The following is a 27,404-nucleotide window of genomic DNA, read 5'->3' as shown; positions in this document are numbered from 1 at the left end:
TTAATAACTCAAAATTTATATTCCCACATATCAACTACAGTGTAGTATTTCCCAAAACACTTCATTGTATCTCGTATCTACATCAATCAGAACTAAGGAAAATCAAATATATCACATTAACTCCGTAATGAATATATATCACTTAAAATATGATTTTGTGAAAACATCTAATTTCGTCCCGTAAAATTGAACACGCACTGCGAAAACACACATTTGCCATTAGCATTACCAGAATTAATACTATCTAGACCAGATTTGCCCATGTCCATGCTTTCTTCTTTGTCTTGTGATTCCAATTTACATTTCTTTGGCGGGCCTCCTGGCTCAAGAATGTTTGAAATATCCATTAGCATTTCCGTTGAAGCTCGTTTATATTTTCGAACGCTTTCAACAGATCTGTGTCCGGTTCTATTCATTATCTCTTGCTCCGGAACGCCAGCTTGATAGAGAGATGTTGCACACGTCCTTTTTCCGGAATGGTTTGTAAAGTAACCTTCGATTCCTGCCTCAAAACACATGCTTTTCATTATTGATGACAATTTATTTACACCTAATGGCTGTGAACTGAATTTGATTTCACAACCTTTCTCTAAAGGTCGTCTGTAAAACGAGTTCCCGTTCATTTCAGAAATAATACTTAGGTAATCTTCATAAATCTTAAATAAATTAAGATTTTGGAAATGGTGCTTTATGTTTTTTGTAGTCAGGTGTCTCTGATGAAGTCCCCCTGAAACACCGAGGATAAAAGATATTTAATACAAAATTACTAGAAACGTAATTAAATGTTTATGTGTGTATTATATATCTAGTTCATGTGTCTTAACTTCTTAAAAAAACTTTATAAATATTTTAATCATGATATCAAAATTATTAGTGAAGTTTGTATACATAATCATTCGGGAAAACTTGCATAAGTATCTTGATGGGGTCCTTCATTTCAGTATTCTTCAATTTTCATGCCATTTTTTCTCTATTTTTTATATTTTAGCACCTCATTATTCTCTAGTCTTTATACGTTTTTCCCGTTTATATTCTCTTTTCTGCAAACTCCCTTCAACACCCTCATGCATGCCATGACTTATAATACGATAGATAATACAATAAGATATTTTATAGGTTTCGAATCCCAAATCATTCATGATTGCTACCAAAAAATGAAACACTTTATAAATTTCATGCGTCCAAATCGCTTTTCTGGATTTTCCTTCTTCAGGAATGCTCAAGAGTGAAAGCCAAATATTTGAATTTTGACAATGTATGAATTTACGTCATTAGATAAACATAAAGATTAAACATTGAATAACAATATCAACGCGGACCTCGAAGAAGACACTTTGATTTTCCGAAAATTAACAATTCCACCTTGACCTTCTTATTAAAGTACAACCTAATTGTTAACTTTTAATTTTTAATAATACATACCTTTGTAGGTTTTGCTAGCTCTTCCAGAAAAGGCAATGTAATGTCCATTTTGATCTTTTCCAATTTTATACTGATCTGTTGACAAGTTCCTGTGTTCGTCTACACCCCTTAAACCAAACAGTTTGCTGTTGTAAAAAAACATGGTGTTAAGCACAGATTTCGAACTTTTGTTTCCTAGTAAATTCTTCTCCCAAAGAATATCTTCACTCTCCTGGTTAATAGGTTCTGCTTGTTTTGGAGTTGTCCCTATTCCCTCTGCCGTTAGCTGTGTCATTCTAGCACTAAAAGAACGCCTAAACTCATAAAATTGCGAGTCCTTTTCGTCCAAGAAATTGATATGAATTTCATTTTCACGTAGGTGCCGCAATATTCCTACACACAACATGTACAATGTTTTCGGTGGGTACGGTTTTCCGTCTTGCCGCCTCGTTTCAATCACAAAACGGCTCATCCATTGATTAATGTCACCAACTGTAAATCTTGTGAGCTCCGGAATGGCACAACTCGTGCTTGCTATGCGCGCACTTCTGCAATCATTGAACGTAGATATACTCCAATTTGTATTCTTTCTGGTGTTTTTACTCTCGGTGGATTTAACTAAAATGTCAATGTCCATATCGTTAACGAAGTTACCATACCGTCCATTATTAACATGACCCTCTGCTTTTACTGCGACATTAGTTTCCGGCATGATGATTTTCTCCAACTGTTCAATTACATTGTCGGCTGTTATTGGAACCTGTGTTAACTGAAAATCTAATTGAGAAATATCTACCTCGTGGTTCACATCCATGTCAACTTCGTACTTATCTAACGCCTGTGAAAGGGTTAAATCGTCCATTTTTTCCAAAATAGTGTGTTCATTTTCCATATCAGTACATATTTGGGATAAAGTAATGTCGTCAACACTTTGATCCCAGTGGGCATATAAAAAATCCGTTTCTAGTGAATTCACTTTGGCATTATCCATTTTGCTCCTTACACATCAAACCGCAAACTGAAATTCTACCGCGTGAAAACAACGTGACGGCTAGCGATGACGTCGAATGAACGTTTGGCACATGTGATTTACCAAATGGCACACGATTGGTTATGTGTGATACATGATAGGAGGGTCTAAATTGCACTTTCTCGTGCAATTTAGTCCCTCCTATCGTGTATCTACACATAACCAAACGTTTGACATTTGGTAACTAAAACATATATCTATTTTTGAGACCAACAATCAAATTTGATTGGCTATATCTGACTTCTGTGAATGTCATCAGAAAACATGATGTGAAGAATTATCAAATAGAATTAAGTCATAATATACATTTAAATTATCATGTACTTTGGAGGTTAATTTGTTATACATTTTGATGGCATAATTTCATTGTCTTAAATAAGTAATCAAACAGATTATTAAATACGTGAGCTCAAAAACGAATGAAAGATGAACATTACACAACTTGTTATCTAAAACATTTTTATTGTCTTTTACCTTCTAACTCAGTTCCCACAGGTATTGCTATTGACCTCCTGACCCTGCCTCTTGTGAACACTTTGGATATGGACCCCAAACTGATTCGCTTTTTCTTCTTGGTTTCAGACGAAGTTTCACTGATCGGTAATGATATACTACTTTTATTTTGGCTGTCAATCAATGGCGTCAGGGAATTACTACGATCTCTGGATTCTTTTGGAGTACCGAATTGTGCTAAAACAGAAAATATTAATATTTTAGACGTGATATGAATATCCACTGCTTCTTTTTGAGTACCAAATTGAGCAAAAAATGGAAATAATTATTTTACAAAGAAGACACTAGTGCAGAAATTCCAAAAGGTTACAAAACATAATACTGTAAATTCAGAAATTATTGCGACATTTTTATTATTGCGAAAAATGCGACAGGGTTATAATCGCAATAATTTAAACTCGCATTTTGAAATATCTTAGATGAATTGAACAGGATTGTTCTCAATATCGCAAAAATTAGAATCGCATTTTAGTCTAAAATGACAAAATCGCAATAATAAATGCACGCAATAATTTCTGAATTTACAGTACTCTAGCTTATTAAAGAGCAAATAAAAACATTATTTAGATTCCTCGGATTCTTTGATGCCTATCAGCTGAATGGTAGATCAGTCACCTTTTATAAGTGTCTATATTTCTCATTGTTGAAAAAGTATGGTGACCTATAATTGCTTATATCCCCTTTTTGAACTTTGGAGGATAGTTGTCTAATTTGCAATCATACTACATCTCATGGCTTCCAAAATGGTCATATATTCCGGACATTTACAAATTTAACGGACATTGTCCGGCTGGCAAAAGCATAAAACGGTCATCTACTTTTAGTTTTCAAAGCTTTATTTAGAGATGGTCATTTGAACATTTTTTTTTACATTGGAAGTTTATTCAATCTTTTTGACCCGACCTTTTGCCTTAAACAGCCACACATTTCCGGTCATAAAAGTGACATGATGAATAAGTACTATCAAAACAAACCCTACTTTAATACCTTCTTATTTTAATCATGGTTATTTAGTTGTTGAACAGCTGAAATTTACGTTCAGGCGACAGGTAAACTATCTGAACCGGACATTGATGGGTCTATTTCCTTACATTTCAGCGGTTTGCATCTAATTAGTTTAGTCAAAAAGATTGAAATTATCAGAAATATGTTTATAAATATGGTTTGATGAAAAATTTAAAATGTTTTAAACGAAAAATCGTCAGAACCACGTTGTATGAACTAGTACACGTGTGCGCATGTGCACAGGTGGGAAATTAAAATATGCATCCTAATTCTTCAAAAATGCGAAAATTATCATTGATACCTTTATCTAACGTTCATTTCAAGTATTTTCTTGAAGAAATAGCGTGGAAATAGCTACTTAAACTCAATCATGCTTTGTAAGCGTACAGCAGATTTTACGTATTCGTCTCTGGTCTGTGTTTAACCATTGTCAGGTCAACATCCGGTATTAGGAAAATGTGCTTTTTAAAAACAAAAGTAAAGTTTTTGACAACGTTATTTTGCACAAATAAAGGGTCTAAGTCAGATATTAGTATGCTGCTGTTGCAAACTTCGAATGATGCACTGTCAATTTAACAATGTACGTCAGAACATCGAAATTTATACCAAAGTAAAGTTTAATATCGTTTTAATGTCATGATGGACAACTGATTACCATAAATGCCTTTTGGAACTAAGTCTTAAGAGATTAAAATCGAGATTATCGATAAGAAATAAAATGTCCGGCTGGCTCAATTTTTTTTTGAAAGCCCTGTCACATCTCCTTATTCTCCTATAAAAGGGCATTTATGTCACAATAATATAATTAAAGAAAAAAAAAAAACCTTCTTTTCTTGATATTTTCTAGTTGACACAGATATTTGTTTCTTTTATATTGATGGTTGACGGGTGCTTATGTCCATTAGAAATGGAGGATGAAAACACATTTATATACCCAGCTTTGTACAATACTTGCACATTGTGTTTAACTTTTAACATTCTAGCTCACAGTCCACAGGAAAACATATCACTTTATTATATAACAAATGTATTATTGACTCTAACTAGGTTTGCTCTTTCTCAAAAATATCATGTTCCTAGTGGAGAATCAGCAAATACCAAATTTTATGCTGTTTTTTGTATACTGTTTGTCTTTTCATTGTTTTTCATTTTTAGCCATGCCATGTGAGTTTGTTTTCGACTTATGAGTTTGAATGTCCCTTTGGTATCTTTAGCCTATCTAGTACATCTTTATACAAAGATCAACAAAAAAGATAATATAAATAATACCATCAAAACTTGAGTCATTATGGGTAAGGTTAGCTGACAACGGTGGTGTTTCGTACGGTGGCAGATCTTCACTGTTAGGTGTGGTACAGCGTATGGTAGGTGGCGTGGATGGCACATGTAATGTATACCCAGTTTTCACTGCTTGTTCTTTCATCTACAGAAAATAATTCATAATTCTATCAAAATTTTCAAAGGTAGTATTGACTTGCAATGTTTATTTCAATTCTGTCTGATCTGACATAATTTTAGTATTGATTATTTCCCTTTATTAACTTTTGAATTCACTTTGTAAATTTTTGAAGATTTTGCTGCAATTAACATTAAATAATGAAACAACAAAATGAAAAAAAATTGGCACCCCTTTCACAAAAATTTGCAATAGTTATTCATTTAATATGCAAGAATTTCAAAACATAAAAGTGTTTCAGCTTTAATTAATGGAAGAACTACCTGCACTCTTGACCTATTTCTTACTTTCCTAAACCTATTTGTTTGTGTTTTGTTTTGTTTGTTTGTTAACTAATTGAATCAGTGTTTTTTTAATCCCTGTTGAGTTCGATTTTTCTCAATGATTGAAGATACATCAACACTTCAAATTTCTTTTCTTTCCTGAAATACTTTATGACCCTTAAGCCTTTTCCTAGGCTATGCTTAATTTTTTGGCTAAGAAACCCCTATAGTTCTAATTTTTAAAAACAAAATCCATCTAAAAAACATTCCTGATAAAACTTTTTAATTTTTTGTAAATTTTTGTTATTTCAAATATGTTTTCATATGAAAAATCCAGAGACCTGTTTCCCAACAAATAGTTGTATCGTAAAAACAAGTACATGCACTGACCAATCTTTACTTTTCTATAATTTTAATGTAGCACACATTTTCTATTGAAAAAGATTTTTTTACCACAGAAAGTTCCATGTCCAACTTTTTAATGTGTTGCTCTTTGGATTCGAGTTGTGTGCGTAGAATTACGGCCCTTTCCTGAGCATCCCGTGCTTGTTTGATTATCTCCCATTTCTCTTGTTCAGTATCCTCTCTTTCACGGGCCAACTGAAAAATACAATGTACAACAAAATTTAATTGTATGATGATCAAGATTTCTATTATCATGCATTGTTTAAAATAAAATGTTATGCTTTTGGTAGTGTTTTAATATAAGGATGTCAAGAAACAAAATTTGTTCGAAGAATTTTTAGATAAACAAGCATTCTGTGAGTATTGCATGACAATACATAGTCCGCTACCAGTTAAAAATTCATTGTATTGGAACAAAATGCTAACTTGATCTATAACTTTGCATGGTGTAAACTAAATAACAAATATCAAGTCAACATCTTCAAGCATGACAAAAAAAAAGTGTGGAAAACTGATTATTTGAGTGAATTTTCTAAGTCCAAGGACCATAACTCTGCACAAAATCATCAGACTGGAACAAAATTCGAAATTGATCTGTAACTTGTCATGATAAAACAATATACCAATTATTAAATCAACATCTTCAAGCATGACAAAAAAAATGTGGAAAACTGATTATTTGAGTAAATTTTCTAAGTCCAAGGACCATAACTCTGCACAAATCATCAGACCGGAACAAAATTCTAACTTGATCTGTAACTTGTCATAATAAAAGTATATACCAAATTTCAAATCAATATCTTCAAGTACGAAGAAATAAAGTGAGGAAAACTAATTTGCCGGATTGACAGATGGACAGACAAACAGAAAGAGTGCAAATCTAAAGTCCCCATCGACTTCGTCGATAGGGGACTAAAAATCCAATCAATTCTCTTCCGTCTGCAGCCACAGATTTGTTTTCGTATGGATGTAGTGACTTGTGCTACTGGTCTTTTTCTAAGATGTCTACTAACCCTAATAATTCAGTCCCTCCCCATGATCAACTCTCCCACTCGCATGGGACAGACTCTTTATACAATAAAAACTTGCTACAAATCCAGGATTTTGATTGGCGCTCTCTGTATGAGACATATGAATCCAGGATTTTGATTGGTGCTCTCTGTGATGAGACATATGAATCCAGGATTTTGATTGGCGCTCTCTGTGAGACAGACAATCAGCTGATGGCTTAACGTTATCAAGTTAGGTATATCCCGAGATAATTCCCAATAATTAATTGAAATTTTTCATTGACTAGGCTTTCAGGTGCTAATGTAGCCATCATAGAGCATTGGAATATAAAGACTAAATTATTCGGGTCAGATGTCTTACCTGTTTAATAGTTTCATCATTTTCTGCCATTTTTTGTTGATAATTTCTGATAAAGTCCCGTAACTCTGTCTCTTTATCCTCCAGTGTAGTGTACAACTGTTTCATCTGGTTCAGCAGCTCTAACTTTTCTGCCTTTAATCTCTTTCTGTCTGATTTCATTGCTGTAATATAGAAATAAACTATGATTTAAAACACTCTGATGATTGAAGTGTTCTGTACACTTGATTATGATTTCAACAAATATTTACAACAATAGGAAAAGCAGTAAATGAAACTGTAAAGAATGGCTTACTTATTTATTTTGAATTTTTCACACAGCTAGAGATTCATATAAAGATATCTAAATGTTATTTCACCTGCCTAGCGTCTGTGAAAAAATGATTTGTTTAACTTAGGACTGATTGATCGATTGGTGTTTAAAACCCCACTTTCAGCTCTATTGTGCTATTTCTGGGTGGTCAGTTTGTATTGGCAGAGGAAGCTGGAGGGCCCAGAGAGAACCACTGACCTTGGAAGGAAAACTGACAATCCCAGTCAATTAAGATTGGAGTATGGTGTGTATTTAAGAATTGCCATCTGACAAGAATGTATAACTCAAATTTTTTCTCCAAATACTCTTTTCATACAGTACAACTGGAGTTATTTCCCCTTGATCTAACTTACTACAAAATTAACCCAATAACATCTTTGTGCCTTTAAAATATGTATATAAATAGTATCTTTAACATCATTTAAATTCTATAACAAGGAGTTTGACAATACTACTGATGGGTGCATATTTTGACTGTAATAAAGTAATATACTACTGTATTGTTATAACAGAAACAATCTTTACTTCAATACTTTTAATTCTGACTTAAAGAAAGGAATCCATGATTTCCAAGCTACCATTTGTCAAGAAGAATTTGGTTATCAAAAACTTCGGTAAAAACCAACAGCTGTGAGTATCTTAGCTTACTGTAAACCAACTAACTTTTGTGACTTTGGCGAGTAGAAAATAACGGGAATATAAATTGTCATGAATATGTAAAACTTGGATCTTTCCTTTTCAAACTACATCAAAGAAATTAGAAAATTGCGAAATTAAATAGCCGTGAAGTGGACGAGAATGTGTTAAACCCGAAATAAAGTATCCGCGAAAATAAGTTTGTTTACAGTATAGCTTCCTGTAGTAGTAAGCCCATCTCAACACTATTTTCCAATTTATGTGTGGTCTTTTTATTTCCTTGTTTAATTTAGTGGTCATCACATTGGTAGCTGGACTGTGCAGATTTTCAATGGGTGTTTTACTTCGATTGGTCCGAGAACACAGTTATTTCGTAATGCATTTCTTTTAGACAATAAATGAAAATTAAAAAAATCCCACCTGCGCTTTCTCAATAATATTTTTACAGTGTGTTGTACTATTTTTGGGACAAATTATATCAAAATTATAGAAAACTTCATCGGCTCTAACTCAAAATATGGACAATTTTATGTTAAGGGGGTCTTGAAATCTTTTGACAGCTTCCGAAGTGCTTATTTTTAACCTTTTTCAGTTGGACCAAATCACTACTTTACTTTAAAATTAATGACCCAAATTTTTTTACAGTGTGATTTCATCCCCCTACTTGCTATTTGAGGCAAAAAAATGGAGAAATAAATTTGGAAGGGGTATAAAAAAAATTGGCAAGTAACACACTATCCACACTAGGGACTATATTTGTGGACAACGAAAAATCAAAGGACGATAACTGTGTACTCGGACCTATTACATATGAGAAAAGTGGCAGTTTATGCACAAAAAAACTGAACCTGTGATCAAATTATGAGCCTGTCCAAGTCAGGCTATTTGGCTCGGGTGTTGTTCAGTGTGGTTCATTGTTGTTTGTCAACTTTATTTGTATTTTCCTGAGGCGTCTGGTGTTGGTGGTTGGTATGGTCTGTTAAACTGTCCAATATTTTTGTTATCTCCTGTTATCCTGTGTATGAGTTATTTGCAGACAGGCTACCAGTATTTCAGAATTGGTTCCTTGTTACAACTTACCCTGTAATGCCTCCTTTGCTCTATTAAGCTCTTGTTTAGTCTGAATCAGTTCTAGTTTCAGTTCACCATATTTACTTATATCACAGTTTATATCTTTGCCATTTTCCTGTGAAGATAAAATGTCATTCTGAGCCTTCAGACGACAGTTCTCTTCTTTTAATTGCTTCATTTCGTTATCTTCATCAACTCTTTGTTTGGGATTTATATCTGTAAAATAGAGAATATTTATGTATACCCCACATCACCCTTAATATATACTTCTTGAGGACGTCCTGAACATGCATGAAATATTTGCCGCTGGACATTTAGCAACCAACAATCAAATCAATCATTCTTTTTGAGGAGGGGAATGGTATTACAATGCTTGGATATGATGTATTGATTTATGACTCAACATCCCTACGTATTTTTGAGGATAACCAAAAGAAAATGTGCAGCCATTTTACAACTATTTGTCATCTAAGAGTCACTGGGGCCTGGGTGATCAAGTGATCCAAGTCACTGTGTCCTGAAGTTGGGAGTTTAAACCCAGCACAGGGCAAGTGCCTTCAGCTTCAATCTTTATTGACTAGGATTGCCTATTTTCATACTGAGGTACTAGTGGTGGTTTTCTCAAGACCCAATTAAGGCTTCCTCCACCAATAAAAGCTGGCTGCCAAGATATAGCCAAGAGTGCTGAAAGTGGCATTTATGTTGTTGTCTCATTGAAATATAACCCATGCACATCCCCTTTCATTCACAACAAGAATAAATTAACAGCTTACTGCAATAAATTATAAAACAGCAGCACAATTTTGTACTTTATAAAAACATTCATAAAATGTGTGAATTATTTTTTTTTTAAATCAAGTTAAAAATACCATACAGCATTCATTAGTTTTCCAGAAACAGGTTACTGTGGTAATTTTTTCTTAACACAGATCACTGATAAGATAATAAGGGAATGTGGCTTTAGTTATTAAATCTTCAATTAAAAAGTTCAAAAATACCCAAACAGATGCCTTTTGAATGATAATAAAAGTATTATTATTAGCTATCCTGTGTACATTTCATAATCTATTCCTTTGAAATATGATATGACCTTTTGACCTTGAAGATGTAAAATTAGATGAGGTTTGGAGGATGAAATTATAAAGTGAACAAACTTGTTTTTGTTCTCCTTATCTAGAGTATCCATAAATCTACATTAATCTTTTATCATTGCATAAACATGTATAAATTGATAAACAGTCAAACTGTATGAAAAAGTTTTAGAAATCTGATTCGCTATTAAAAAAATCAAACCAAACAGAACAAATATAAGAAAAATGTGTCTGAGGACACGAATGCCCCTGCTCAAGTTTCAAACAACGTAAATGGGATGGATGGACAGACAGAAGGACAAAAGACGGAAATTTGGAAGGACGGACGGTCAAGGGTAACACTTTATGGTCCCGTCGACTACGCCAGGGGTATAAAAATAGTAAAATTCAATGTATCTTAAACTAGAACCAATTAAGAGATCATGAAAGATAAATGTATTACTGTCAATTCATTATTATTCGTATGATAGCAAATTTTCGTGGATTTCGTGGGGATAGGTAAACCACAAATTGAAAAGTTCAACGAAATCCACAATTTCTCTAGGCTAATATGCAGATTTTTGCAAAACCACAAAATCAAATATCCACGAAAATTCAATTGTTCATTAATCATCCCCAAAAATTTGAACTTAATAAAATTAGAAATAAAGAAAATAACTGAATCCACAGTAGTCTAATTTTATCTAGGAAAAGGAAAAGCATTGAAGATGGTCTGGATGGGGATTCTTCATTTCTGTAGAAAAATCATGGTAGCGCCTAAAATTTAATTCTTAGGAGGTCCAAAAGTGGAGGTAGGGGTAGTATAGAATTTTAGTATAAGTTTAAACTCTAGGTTCAGGGTATATATATGTTGAAAATATGCCGCACAGCCCTATATTTTGACCTTTGAATAAAATAGTAGTGCATATCAACTTTCCATTCCATGATGTAATTTTTCACGAAACTTCATAGTAAAAGTGGCACAGTTTTAGCCGCAAAGGGAGTTCCTATGGGAAATTACATTGTCTATATTTACAGAATTGCAACCTTTATACTTTTTGCCCATTATTCTCTATTCTTTTTATTTTAGCACATTATTATTCTGATCTACTCTTTAATTTTTTGGTCTAACGGGCATAAAAAATAAGTTGAACATGACACTATGTGATAATTGCATATATAAGTTCCTCCAAGGACACAACCAGATGGTTACCCAGGGATATCAGAGAGCGTCACATAAGGGACGGTATTGATCTTGCTGTAAGATTTGAGCTCTTAATTCAGTTCATTATTGAAGAAATTCCAGCAATTGCTTATTTATCTTAGAATAATGAAACTGCTCCTTTCCTATTTCATCTATTTTAGAATTTCTGTATATTTTTGCCTCATGTATGATAATCATCTATCAATCAATGATGTACATCTATTGCATATCGATCAATCAAATATTCAAAACATCTATGATCTTGCACATCCATTGCATATTTTTATTTTATTTATTTGTTTTTGGGGCCTCGGTGGCCGAGTGGTCTAAGTAGTTACTACTGTAATCACTAGCCAGTCAACACTGAGGTTGTGAGTTCGAACCCCGCTTGTGCGAATGCACTCGACTCCAATCTTAATTGACTAGGATTGTCAGTTTTCCTATCGAAGGTCGTGGTTTTCTCTGGGCACTCTGGCTTCCTCCACCAATAAAAACTGGCCGCCACAAAATAGCCCAAAAGCGTTCTTAAAAGTGGCGTTAAAACACCAAAAATCAACCAATTATTTGTTTTTTTCTCATATAAAAATACTTACGTTCGTCATCACACTTTGTCCCACACTCCTGTTGAGGGGTTGTTTCAGTAATTTCACTAATTTCTGTTAATTTTTTATTTGTGTCCAGCAATTCTGCTCGTAGTGAATTTACTTCCTGGTTAGCAGCGTTTATTGAACCGTCAATTCTCGCAGCTAATTTCTTATTGTCCTCCACCATCTTACGGAATTTACTCTGAGCGTCGTGAAGAAGTTGTCTAATCAACTTCATAGACACCTTCAGTGTGTCCTGATGTTTCGGTGACAAGTCTGTTTCAAAAGAGATCTCGCCATTTCTTGGTCGGAATATGTATTCCACAATTTGGTCATTTAGACAATCCAGTGACTGGATAGCTGGAAAAAAGAAAACAAATTTGGTAATTAAGTCTCCCTAAATGAAGTGAATTTATCAGTGATTTTAATTAAAATCATAATATTCACCTAATTTTTTCACTAGAACTGTATTTGGTCTCAACAAGAAGTCTGACAGAACTTAAAACTAAAAATCGGTTACAAGTTACAAACCATCAAGCACTGACCAGATATGTAGTCATTTTAAGTAGGACATGAAAAAAATTGGACAAAAAATATAGTTGTTGGACGGATAAGGTGAACCCAAGCTAGAGGGGAGGTATCATTTTTGATTCTAATGAAACTAATCAAAAACAATCAATATTGAGTTATCTCCCTTATGCAAGTATAAAATCAACAGTTATTCCCCCTTATCAATTGCAATCATCATATATAAAGGAACAATCCAAAACATACAATATTGATTGATTGAATGATTGGCATTTAATGCCACTTTCAGCACTATTGGTGGCAGAAGCTGGAGTGCCTGGAGAGAACCACCGACCTTCAGCAGGAAAACTTGACAATCCTTGTCAAATAAAATAGGAGTAGACCCCATCTGCCACGTGCGGGTTTCAAAGTCATAACCTCATGCAGTGTTGACAGGCTAGTGATGGATACAGTAGTTGAACTATTAAGATCACTTGGCCACTGTGGCCCCCAAATCATACAATAAAAGATACAATACTGTGACTCAGACCAACATTTTTAAAACTGTCATTACTGTAAGTTGCTTTAAGTATCCCTGATTAAGGTAAACAGTTTGATATATTGCCTACAATAATCAATTGTCTTACAACATTATGTTTTTGCCATCTCTTATTTATTAAAATTAGATTCAGTAAAAATTAAAATAAAAAATTACACTGGCTTGTAGCTATATTAACTGTCTTCTGATTCAAAACCTTGAGTAAAAAAAATGTAAATTTATAAATTAAGACCTTCAATTCCTCCCTCTAAAAACTGATGATAAATTTCCTCAACAACAAACCATGTCAATTTTCAACCTTCATGTATATAGCTCCAGGTTAATGCATGTTTGATTGCATGCGAATCAATTTCACCAGAAATATCTTTCAGTAATGTACATTTCATATTAATGTGTTCGTTTCTTAACAACTTTCTTAAGAATGCATGTATCTATAAGACTATATGTTTATGTTATTGCTGTTAATTTGTTATAAATATCAATAAATTTCATGTAATCTCACAGATCATAGATATTATGCATCTTTCAGACAGATATACATGTTTGAAATTACATTTCTGATTGCCGGATTGAGTCACAAAATATCATGTATGAAACTCCTTCAAGTCTATACTGTACAATTCAAAATGATGATCATATTACGTCAGAAATTCAATTCTAAAGGATAAATTGAGTTCATCCTATAATCATGCAATTAACTGCATAAAAAGAAACATTATTTGTAATATATATGCAGTAATCTATTCCGTAATATACAAGTTTTGTAGGTAAATTTCCTGTTCATCCTAAACTTAATTTAAAAGGCTAAATTGAATTACAGACACAACTATTATTTCAAAGCGACAACCTTCAAATATCTGTATATAACATTGAATGTTGTAGTCTGAATCATAAATTACAAACAGAATTGAATTTCGTATGTAAAGTTTCTCGATATATAATACTGTGGATTCATTATTATTCGTTGGATACCAATTTTCGTGGGTTTCGTGGGTACAGGTGAACCACGAATTTAAATGTTCAACGAAATACAAATTTCTATAAGGTTGTATGCAGAATTTGGCACAGAACCACGAAATCACATATCCATGAAAAGCCAAGTTTTCCGCAATCCACTAAAATTGGTACCCACGAAAATAAGTGAATTCACAGTATATAAAATTGGCACTCTGGATTCTTTGGATTTCTTGGGTTGGGTCGCTCAATCTCTATTAAATTTTTGAACATATGATAATAAGTGAACATTAGACGGTTATCTCCCTTTTCTAGGTAGAAACACCTTATAGAAACCTAAATCTTTCCATCCCGACCCCATCTTTTTTTTTCAAAGTTTCAGGATCTGAACCTAAATATTAATAAATTACAAGCGAAAGCTAAAGTGAACCAACGTCTGGTAAATCTGTAGTATGGTAGAGTCCCTGAAAGGGATACATCAGGTATGCAGGGTCGTTATGATTCTGATGACGGTGCCCTTGGCACCAAAACATGTAGATAAATAAATTTTCTGCAGCAGTCCTTAAAAGTGTTAATTGTTGTTATAAGACTTTCTACATTTTAAATATTTATAAAATATAAATACTCGACCACTGACTCGTGTATTCAACTGTGAATCATCCCAGAATGGTATAGCTGTTGTTTTAAAGTATGTAAATTGTAGCTAATTCTAATCTTAGTTGCAAAAGTTTCCTTGAGTTTCAGAAGTACACACTGCATGAATAATAAAGGAAGCCTGCAGACAGTCAAAATTCAGAAATTGTAATAAAACACCACAATGCCATAAAGTGGGTCATAGCCCATTCAGGGGCCCCCTAGATCCACATTGCCCAACACTGAATCTTCCATACTAGTAAAACTATTAGCCTTTGTATGTCTTTTTTAGTTGGGGCTTGGTAGGCGTGGTCTAAGTAGTCAAATTTTATCAAGAGAAAAGTAGTTGAACTACTGCATCACTAGCCTGCCAACACTAAGGTTGTGAGTTGGAAACCCCACACAGGGCAGGTGCACTAGACTCCAATCTTAATTGACTAGGATTGTCAGTTTTCCTACCGTAGGACGTTTGTTATCTCCAGGGAAAATCCAGCTTCCTCCAACAATAAAACTGACCGCCACGAAATAGTGCTGAAAGTGGCGTTAAACACCAATCAATCAATTAATCAATCAATTTTTTTTCTCCCTTCTCTCTCTCTCTCTCTCTCTCTCTCTCTCTCTCTCTCTCTCTCTCTCTCTCTAAGAATCAATATCTTATGTTTGTATATACTAGTATATTTATACAAGTCTAAATTGAAAACAACGTTCAAACCTATGATTGTGTAGGATAAATACCCCAATTTTTATATGTGTGCATGCAAAACAAATTTCTTGGTAGAGGGGTCTAAATACAGCACAAACAACATTTTCAAAAAGACCAAAAAAGGGAATTAGTATATTTTAACAAAACGCATTTGACTAGCAGGTCGAACAACGGATGTTCTTAAACCCTGCTGACTGCCATTGGCGATTGCCAAATAAACGGATCACCAGATGTAACAAAATGGACATATATATATATATATAATGTACTTACAATCTAAATTAAGTATTTACATACATTATTGAACTCTGACGCACTTATAAAGCAACGAAGTGAATTATTAAGTATGGAAATCCTCACTATTCATTCCATACTGGATGAACTTCCCAAGAAAAGATACATTTATTTTACAATCTTAATGATCTGGTACCTGTATAGCATCCTGACTTGATCTGGTAACTTTTAAGACAGGAAATGAAAACAGGTGATTATTTTCTCTTAGATTCCACAAATATACTGGTAAAACCTCTAAAAGTCTAATGTCTGTGCTTTTTGAAAATGGTTATTTAAGATTTAGTTGATAAATCTCATGTTAAATCCCATAGCAATCAATTGCAGGATATACTACAGCTAGGAAGGATTGTTTCATTTACACCCCCTCAAGGTGGGAAAGGTCAAAGTATGGGCAAATCTTCTAGATAGTTCCCTGTGGCAAACTGTTGGATTACACATCATGTAAAGATTTTCTATTCAATATTTAATTAATTTGATTAATTTCAAACGGGCAAACGGTACTGTCCATAAAAGGCAAGAGTGTACTGTCGATAGGGGGCTTGAGTGGACTGTCAATAGTGGGCAAGAGTGGACTGTCCATTAGTGGGCAAGAGTTGAGAGCACTAACAAGGCCATTTTCCATAAATTTAATATTTCCAAGGGGCATAACTCTTTAAATAATAAGCATTGTGTATAAGTTTCATAACATTTGGTTGAGGCAAACTAAAGTTAGAGAACGGAAACCAATTTTGGGACGTACAGATGTACAAGGGTATAACTTAATGCTCCCTCCGCTACGGCGGGGGCATAAAAAAAGTCGATCGTCCACCATTATATGACTTGTCCGAGATATTGCTGATATTAACCTATAGTATAAGTTTTATAAAAATCTGGCAAGAATTGTTCCTGTGAGAGCGCTGACAAGACTGGACGGACGCCCAGTATTTCCATGTCCCCCGCAACGCGTTATGCGGGGGAGAAAAATTTAACTACTGTGGATTAATCATTATTCGTGGAATACCAATTTTTGTGTATTTCATGGGTAAAGGTTAAACCACGAATCTAAATATTCAAATTTTCTATAAACTTGTAAGTAGATTTGAAAAAGCCACGAAATCTAATATCTATGAAAATACAAAAAAAAAACAAGAATGTGTCCAGAGTACACAGATGGCCCACTCGCACTATCATTTTCTATGTTCAGTGGACCGTGAAATTGGGGTCAATACTCTAATTTGGCATTAAAATTAGAAAGATCATATCATAGGGAACATATGTACTATGTTTCAAGTTGATTGGACTTCAACTTCATCAAAAACTAACCTTGACCAAAAACTTTAACCTGAAACGGGACATACGGATGGACGGACGAACAGACAAACGAACGAAAGGACGCACAGACCAGAAACATAATGCCCCTACTACTATTGTAGGTGGGGCATAAAAATGTAAAATTTTCCCTCAATCCAAGAAAATTAGTATCCACGAAAGTAAATGATTCCAAAATATCTCTGTCCAACATTGATTTTGATATCCGCCTAGATTTCCGATATATTTCAATGCATGAATACATGTCCTGATATCTGTATACACTAATCACTAATCACTTATTTAGTATGCAATTCCCCGATTCAATGATTACACAAGCTAAAATAATTATCCAATTAACCGTTCCCAGGAAAGAATTAAACATTTGAATAGGAAATCCGAAGTTTTAAATCCAGAAGATACAGAGCATATATATAACTAAATATTTAGATGTCCTTGTAGAAATATGATTCTTATGCCATCTGGAAAATCACTTCAATTATGTTAAACAAAATATCATATAATTACAATTTCAAGGATTGACTTCCGAGGTGGATTTTGTATCCCATAAATTTTCCTCAAATTTAAATCTGCAATGTGACTACATCAGTATTCCAATCTAAGGTTAGCTCTCAATAAACATCTGATTTAATATCTGATATTTAAGGCTCATCCCAATGTAAAAGCTATAATATCTGTGTACAATGTTGATTCTTCCAAGTACGTCTTCACTAAAAATCAATTCCTCAGTGAAATGAATTTCCGATACATTTCATGCTCAAGTACATGCATCCAACTTAGACTCTGACTTTCTTCCTTTAAGGTAATGTATCACTCAAGAAAAACACTTCCAAAATGAAGCTCATGATGTTTTACACTTCCTCAGTGCACTGAACTTCTGATACATTTGACGCACTCAAGTACATGTATCCCACTTCCATTTTGACACTCTTCCTTTAAGGTAACAGAACATTCAAGAAATACATTTCCAATATAATGCACCTGATATCTTACACTTTATTACTTTGATTCCAAGATGATCAGTAATCATACATATTCAATTCCCAAATTAATTTCTTAAGCCAAGATAAAAATCTGAAATGTCAATATCTTAGCCATCTTTGTATCCATCGAAAAACAAACTTGAATTAAATTTCTTATATATTATTAGTATCTCTTAAATCGTAAGGATTAAATACCTGTAATCAGCTTCGATTCTGATACCCATCATTTAAAAATGTAATCGACAATTTAAGTATGTAAATTGCAGATGTTAATTTCACCTCAAAGTCTCTTACCTTTCTGATATAGACATCTAATCTGAAGCTTTGAAATCTATAATCATGGAATCGTTAACATCTAATGGGTTCTAATTTTTATCTCATCTTAAAGAATTGCACTGATTTTACAAAACTCTTACATGAATCACCAATTCATTTCTCGTTTCTAGCCGAGTGTAAACTTTGAACGATTTCATTTTTTAAATTTATTGACCCTTATAAAGTGTGCACACATTTTCATGATGAAGTAATATTAATGAAAAAGAAATCATCTCGTTAAAGTATATATGCGATATAAATAATTTTTATATTTACATACTATATTAGTATCATTATTTTTTGAAAATATTTACATTGTAAAATCTGTTTCAAAAATAAAAATGTCATCTTGTATGTTTTACATGTTAAATAAATTATGTATGTAAAAAAAAATTTTTTTAACCTTGGAAGTCTTTAGAGAAGTTAAATTTATCAAGAAAAGTCATGATTTTCTCAGATCAAAGGAATTGAAAGATGCTCATCAATTTAAAAAAAGAATTTTAAACCTGAAGGCAAAAATTCTACATATGTATATCAATACATTTCAATTTGGTGTACTCACTCAGAAAAAAAAAACTTCTAACAAGGATGTTTTGCAGCTGTTGATAAAATATGCACAAATAAATTCCATGGAAAACTACAATTTATTTTACATTTAGTTTAATGACCAGTGGCAAATATCTCATAACAAGACTGGAAAAATTAAAAGTAAAATAGGTCAATAAGAAGGGCTCTGCAGTTTTGATTTGATCTAGATTAAAGAATCATTTAGGGAAGGCATTTAAAGATGATAGTTGGGGTGCAGCAGATATTTGCCTGAAATTGGCCTCCTACAGACCCCCAATGAGTAATTGCTATGATTCTTATACTGAAATTAGGAATCAGATTTAATAGGAATAAAATATAAGTCAATGAGACAGCAACCTTCCAAAAATAGAAATAACTAACAGAGTTAACGTCCCCATTTAGACAAGGCTTGGGTAGAGCTCAACCAAATGGATTGATTGATTTTTGGTGTTTAACACCTCTTTCAGGCACTATTGACCATATCATGGAGGTCAGTTTTAAATGCTTGACGAAGCGTGACGTGCCACTGACCTTTAGCAGGAAAACTGACAATCCTAGTCATTTAAGGGTGGAGTCGATCACACCTGCCACGAGCAAGGTTTGAACTAACAACCTTAGTGTTGGCAGGCTTAAATGATACAACTGTTGAACTACTTAGACCACAGAGGCCCCAACCAATTGGATTCCCCTCAGCTAGAGTCTTACTGATGGACCAGAGAAGTATAGGTGATTATATTTCTATCCCCTAGTCAACTCTTTAGAGTTAATATGAAATGGATAAAAATTCCAAACAAGGATCAATTATCTATCAAAAGTAAAACTATGTATTCTCTCTTCATATACAATCCATAAATTTGGTTCCAGATGACTGTTACCATAAAATTATCAAAAATGAACATGTACGCAAAATTTTACATCAACAATTTCTTAAACTGCATACCACTATGTTGGGCTGAATGATGATGTTCATATAATAACATGAGTCCCCAAAACTAATTCTGAGAAAATTGGTCATACATTTTTCATCTACCACACCCTAAAGTAACTGATGTAACTTTGTATATCACTATGGCAGATACAATTAGATCTGTGTTCCTGATTGCCCTTAAAAAAAATTCTTTTTGCTATCTTGTGCAGCAGATTGTTGTCTGCCATGCCATACAATAGATTTCGCAATCATAAACAGAAGAATTCAATCTGTGTATAATTACATCAGCTGTTCCTATAGCCAGTAATAGGGTGTGCACACACAAAACCTAAATTTGTGAAGACCACATAAAGAATGATAAGCAGGAAAACAAAAAGGCCCTAATTAAGCAGACTTCGTTTGGACTGAAGACCACAAAAAGAAGAATAAGCAAGAAAACAAAAAGGCCCTAATTAAGCAGACTTCGTTTGGACTGAAGACCACAAAAAGAAGAATAAGCAAGAAAACAAAAAAGGCCCTAATTAAGCAGACTTCGTTTGGACTGAAGACCACAAAAAGAATAATAAGCAAGAAAACAAAAAGGCCCTAATTAAGCAGAGTTAGTTTGGAATGAATACCACATAAAGAACAATAAGCAAGAAAACAAAAAGGCCCTAATTAAGCAGACTTCGTTTGGAATGAATACCACATAAAGATTGATGAGCGGGAAAATAAAAAGGCCTTAATAAATTAAGCAGACAAGAAGTTTTTTTTAATAAATATTAAATGAAAATACAAAAATAAAATTTACTTACTAGTTCATTATAACATAAATCCTTATATAGATACATAAACTACTTACTATCATACATGAATGAGTGTTATTTATTATGATTATAACCTACTTAAAATTCTTTAATATTTATACTTTTAAGTATGTAACTGGTTTATATAGGATGGGTGCAGGAAACTATCAGTTAGTTCAAAATGTGAAACTGTTCAAGTGTCATAGGTGGATCATAGAAAAAGCTAATTGTTGGGTTTCTGTCTATGATCATATATCTTGGGTGGGTCATAGTAACAGCTAATTGTTTGGTTTCTGCATATGATCATACATCTTGGGTGGATCAAAGATTGTTGGGTTGCTGTTTCAGATGACTAACTTATACATTTCCTTTTATTATTATTTATCTATATACATGCCCTTTTTATTTATTATTTGTATAGTCATTCATGGCAATATAACTATAAGCAGTGTAGGCATGAGATGCATGTACATTATATCCATGAGGGTGTTAGCTAGATTGGGTGTATCTAATTCACACCAAGTTATTTTGTTTAATGCAAAATAAGGTATTTCAAAACCGTAATAATTTCAGAAATTTTTTGTGTGCATTTATTATTGCGATTGTTCGCAAGATCAACAGAAATACAAAGATAAATATTGCGATTTCAAGAAATAATGCTATCACAATAAAAATGTGAGTTTTATATTTGATAAACCTATCCATTGCAATTTCACAAAAACTTCTGAATTTACAATAAATTAGGTGGAGGTCTTTCAGCAATTTCACCTTATACCATGGTAGACATGATTGATTGATTATTTGGTGTTTAACACCACTTTCAACACTATTGTGCTATTTTGTGGCAGTCAGTTTTTATTGGTGGAGGAAGCAGGATTCCAACTCAAACCTCACGAATAAAAGTACTTTCACAATAAGTTATTTGAGTCATTGGGTTGCTGTATCATTGACGTATTAACCCACATCATTATTTATAACAAAAAGATATTACTACAGGTTACAATAAACTATTAGATTTTATGGGCGCAGCCATTTTATGACGATAACATGGTATTCAGAATTAAGAGTATGGCTAATCCTGATTGGTCGATATGTGCGTCCGTTATTTTTAATTATTAGAGACTTTGTGCATTCTGCATTATACCAAAGGCTAAATAAATTATTTTCCTTAGCCCTAACAGAACTGAGATGTCTTTTCAACGCTAGGATGAGACACATATCTTTAAGTGCAAAATTGATAGGCATGGGAGATAAGTACAGTTTACGTTTAAAGAAAAGCAACGGGAGCCTATATTTTTTTTACCAAAAAATACTGTCCGATTAATTTTTCTTTAATTCTAGCAAGGTTTCGTTAAAAAAATCAACATTCTAAAGTTTGTATCTCGAAAAAGGCTATCATTGTCACCTATGGGGAAATTAATTGTTTATTTCAATCTGCAGTTAATTCATTGTGAATATGAGTATGTAATTCATCAGTCATTCAACCCTTACCTCTCCATGTTAGAGAAAAATGCTGGCAAACATGAAATGAACATTGACTGATTGATGTTGGTGTAAACTTCTCATAATTAAGAAATGTACAACTTATTTATAGAAACAGATAAGAGGGTATGATAGAGACAGGTTAATAAAACAGTCAGATTATTTTTAGATGTTTTATTTACATACCTAACTGCCAACATTTTTATCTAGGAGTTAATTAGTAAACAAAGATGTCTTCACCTGTTGATTATAAAAATTCTGGATAATTTGCCATAATTTGAGATTATTAAACCATAACTTCTCTGAATAATTTTGTCTGTGAACAGATGTCTTCTCCACTCCAGTTACTTGTATTCAATCTTGGGAGAAAAATCTTACACAGGTTCTGTAAAATCATGCCTTTAGAGCTTATATAGCTCGATCAGAAAAAATTGGTTGATTATTTAGGGAATCACTGAAGCATGACTGGAGCCCCCCCCCCCCATCTAAGGCAGTCAGTGGGCCTGACTCTTATGAAAATTTCTCTGGAACCGCCACTGTGAAAGACAATAATCAGGTTATTAAGGGTTGTGATTCAGTTATGGAAGCCCAACATATCAATTGCTTTTTTTTATTTTGAAAAGGGGGGATTTGCATCATTAAAATATAAAATGTTCAAACAGAAAATTGAAGGAATATACAAATGAAAACATAAGTCTTCCCAACATGTGGTTTGCAAACTTTTAAATTCCATAATTAATGAGAGGAAAAAAGATTTACAAGGGGATATTGTTAGCCAGATAGATTTAAAATGATATAAAGATCTTCCAGATAGTAAACAGCTATGACTCAACTCCTCTTTACTATTGGTGTATCATAATTCAAATCAAAAATAAAATTCTTTGTTATATTATTGCAGAAATAATAGAATTTTGGTTCATCCTCGTCCTACATGAGTTTGTGTTGTTCATTCATTTCTTGGATGATTCCATGCAGGACAAACTTGTGGGGAGGGGATGGAAAGGGAGGGCTCTCTTTCCACAATTTATAAGAAGAGTGCACATGCCTTCTTAACTATTCATTATCATCTCACATTTTTTGCAGGAAATTTTAATATCCTAATTTTACATTAAAAATCTGCCAGGTGTACATGCAGAATAAGTCTAGACTTTTAATGTTTTGTTTCAAAATTTTTGGAAAGTTAATGAGGCTCAGGGGACTTGCTTTGTAATGGTAAAATTGTAAATAAATATAATATACTATTCAGTTTTGTTATATATAAAAATAAGAAGATGTGGTATGATTGCCAATGAGACAACTCTCCACAAGAGACCAAATGATACAGAAATTAACAACTATAGGTCACCATATGGCCTTCAACAATGAATCATAAATTAGCAAATATGTATAAATTTGTTCAAATCAGCTAATATAAAAATAAAAAGATCTGGGTCTTCGAAACACCAAATCCAGTATTTTGATTGGTTGATTTCTGAGTCTGAGTACGATAATCGTGCTGGAAACTTTTATGACCACAAGGCCAGGTATGATTCAAGCCAATGAGACAATTAACTATCAACCAGAGACCAAATGACATAGAAATTAGCAATGAGCACAACCAACACTGCGTAACAAGCTATGATAGGCCCAGACAAAACCAACACTGCGTAACAAGCTATGATAGGCCCAGACAAAACCAACACTGCGTAACAAGCTATGATAGGCCCAGACAAAACCAACACTGCGTAACAAGCTATGATAGGCCCAGACAAAACCAACAACACTGCGTAACAAGCTATGATAAGCCCAGACAAAACCAACACTGCGTAACAAGCTATGATAGGCCCAGACAAAACTAATACTGCATAACAAGCTATGATAGGCCCAGACAAAACCAATACTGCCTTACAAGCTAAGATAGGCCCAGACATTACAAAATGCAACAGTAAAACAATTCAAAGAGAAAACTTATGGCCTAATTTATGGACAAAACAATCAACGGAAAAACAAATTTGATGTCAGCTGTATTCATCTGATCACCCTTAGCTGATTAATGTAGTCGATTATGAACACCCAAAATCAGATGATCTTAAGAATAAACTAAATAAAACTTACAGAATTTGTTTTTGTAAATCCTTGATGTGAAACAATTTTATCAAATCTCTCCACATAATGGGCTCATCTTCATTCTTACTGTCAGATTTTTTTTTTTTTTCGGCAGCTATGCAAATACTTTTTACAATATTTACTTAAGTAAGAAATTTAAGTATGATATACAAGACGATCGTGCTAGCAAAATATTGTGGCACCTGGCAAATTCATAGATAAAATTCTGTAAAAACATGATATTATCTACATCTAACTTCTGTATATATCTTGATAATCACCTGACTAGGTTACAGTGACTCAATTTTATTTCACATCCATCAAATTGTTGCAATAATATTGTTTTTAAGATAAAGCTTCAATGTTTTGATGAAAAGCTGCCTGACAAGTTCTCTCCCCTTTACCCAGATGTTGTAGATGCCTAAATCTAACCAATTTTTAGGTTACAAGAGCGCAATTATTCGTAATACATTTTCCATAGGGTCCCAGTGGTGTTCCATATTTTATTTTTAAGACTACACAAACAGGAAAAAATAGGTAGCAATTCCTGTTACTAGAAATGTCAGTGTTGCATAACAGCCAAAAAAATATATATGGTCATCGACAAATAAATGTTAAAAAGAATTGAGAGATGGGAAGCAGTTAGTGTATGTTTTCTGGTGGTGGGGTTGAATCAATTGGAGTTAAAATTAACAGTGTACAAAATTAGTCAACTTGAAACCTTGCAAATGTTTAAAATCAACTGTTAAAGTGGTATAAAAGTTAATGGATAAAAGGTCAACATTTCTATAAGATATTCACTTTGAAAAATTTGGAAAACATTGATTAAGATTTTTTTTAATGAATTCAGGAGTAATTAAGCATTCCAGGAAGTCAAAATTTATTTTTGTACAACTATTTCGTCAAAAATAACAACAAATGCTCTCCAAAATGACATCCAAGAAGTTTTGTATTTTTGTTTTATCTTATCTTTGGGTTGCTGTCCATCTGACATGTTTTATCCCACATATCTCTACATAAAACCTAAAATGTACTGCGGATAATTTTATTTTTGTTTCTACCAATTTTCATGGATTGAGGAAAAATTGTATTTTCGTGAATATTTGACTTTATGGTTTCACCAAAGTCTGCATACAAGCCTACAGAAAATTCATACTAAAATTGAACATTTCATGTACAACCTCAAAATCCATGAAAAGTTTGACAGTGGATTCTTTATATTTGCATGGGGATTGAGAAAAAAATGTATTTTCCTGAAAATTTGACTTCATAGTTTTGCCATAGTCTGCAATAATGACATAACGTCTATAGAAAATTTATACTTGACATTAAACATTTCTATTCGTGGTCCACGAAAAAACCACAAAATCTACAAAAGCCAAGAAATTAACAGTAGCTTCATCCCTGACTTAACATATCAAAGTGGTAAAATATCTAAATAACAAAAATTCTGATGAAAGATAAAATCTGTTTACCTTAGAAATAAAAGTATTATAGCCTAAACAGTTGTTGATGATAAAAGCAGTACATCAATTAACACTGTGTCCTTGAAGACTTTACTCATCTTTTTTCCCACACAAAAAATAACAAGAAAAGGATGGTTAGAGAGGGGGTTTACTAGTAAATTTTAGTTGCTATGGATTGATTGATTGATTTGTGTTTAACGCCACTTTCAGATGTTTTGTGGCAGTTTGTATTGGTGGAGGAAGCTGCAGTGCCTGGAGTCTCAGAACCACCGACCTTCAGTAGGAAAACTGACAATCCTAGTCAATTGAGATTGGAGTATAGGAGTCCGACTCAGCACCTGCCATGAGCAGGACAGGGGAGATCCACCCATTTTTAAAAGGGGGTTCCAACCCAGGATAAAGGGGGGGGGGGGGGGGGGGGGGGGGTTCTAACCATATGTCCCCATTCAAAAGCATTGATCATCAAAAAAAAAGGAGGGTTCCAACCCCTAGAAGCCCCCCACGGAACTGCCACTGTTGGATTCGAACTCACAACCTCAGTGCTGACGGCTAGTGACACTAGCTACCTATAGACCACTCAGCCACCAAAGCCCCAGGTTACTATGGATGGTTGATTCATGATCAATATAAAAATAAAGAAATGTGGTATGATTGCCAACGAGACATCTATTTATCAGAGTCCAAATGACAAGGAGGCTACAGCAACTATAGGTAACTGTACGGCCTTCATCAATGAGCAAATCTGATACCTTATAAAATGCCCAGACTTGAAACCAAATGAAATGAGAGGATGGTGGTGCTGACTGTATATATAATATAATATAACAAACCTATAAACAAAAACATACAAATATGACAGACAGCATATTTATATGAAGCTTAAATAATTGCAATAACTTCTGCAAGACCACCCAGTGAGGAGATGTGCTTCCTCCTGAATATTTGGGGAAAACTAATTAAAGCAATTCTATTTACATGCTAATTTTTGGAACAAAACATGATACATAAATGTCAAATAGTTTAAAACATTTCCCTGAAGACACTGAAAAACAAATATTTATTCTATGACTGTCCTTGCAATAAACTATCACCTTGTCTTAATTTGTAAACAATACAATGCACCCTCAAGTAGGGCTTAAATCCTTAAGACATATTATCCATCTCCATCTAAAATTATCGCTATTTATTTACACTAAAAAACAAATATATATTCTATGACTGTTAGTTCGAAATATGTACATTGTCTTAATTTGTAAACAATACATGCAGCCTGAAGTAAAAGCTTAAATCTTTAAGACAATATAATCCATCTTCATCATAAATTATCGGTATTTATAAGACATTATAAATAAAATATTTATTCTATGACTGTCTGTTCAAAAAATGTACTTTGTCTTAATTTGTAAACAAAGCATGCAGCCTGAAGTAAAAGCTTAAATCTTTAAGACATGTAATCCATCTTCATCTTAAATTATCGGTATTTTAATGAGACACTCTGAAAAACAAATATTTATTC

General features: G+C 33.3%; 1 protein-coding gene across 7 annotated transcripts in view; it reads right to left on the bottom strand.

The window, feature by feature from the left end:
- LOC127720633 (kazrin-like) overlaps positions 1-27,404 on the bottom strand; it is an 83,305-nt gene that overhangs the window by 20,503 nt on the left and 35,398 nt on the right. For 5 of the 7 annotated variants that reach the window (XM_052227320.1, XM_052227319.1, XM_052227321.1 and 2 more), the window contains exons 2-7: positions 12,329-12,679; positions 9,471-9,677; positions 7,445-7,605; positions 6,122-6,268; positions 5,219-5,372; positions 2,906-3,121 (exon numbers count right to left, since the gene is read on the bottom strand). In XM_052227320.1, coding sequence (XP_052083280.1) covers positions 2,906-3,121; positions 5,219-5,372; positions 6,122-6,268; positions 7,445-7,605; positions 9,471-9,677; positions 12,329-12,679 — 1,236 coding nt within the window. Of the gene's footprint in view, positions 1-2,905; positions 3,122-5,218; positions 5,373-6,121; positions 6,269-7,444; positions 7,606-9,470; positions 9,678-12,328; positions 12,680-17,784; positions 17,854-20,864; positions 20,889-27,404 lie in introns of those variants that run through there. The other 2 variants (XM_052227323.1, XM_052227326.1) reach the window with 2 other exon arrangements.

Source organism: Mytilus californianus, unplaced genomic scaffold (assembly GCF_021869535.1).
Source record: "Mytilus californianus isolate M0D057914Y unplaced genomic scaffold, xbMytCali1.0.p SCAF_11, whole genome shotgun sequence".
In the NCBI taxonomy this organism is placed as follows: Eukaryota; Metazoa; Mollusca; class Bivalvia; order Mytilida; family Mytilidae; genus Mytilus; species Mytilus californianus.
This window is presented reverse-complemented; position numbering and strand designations above follow the sequence as displayed.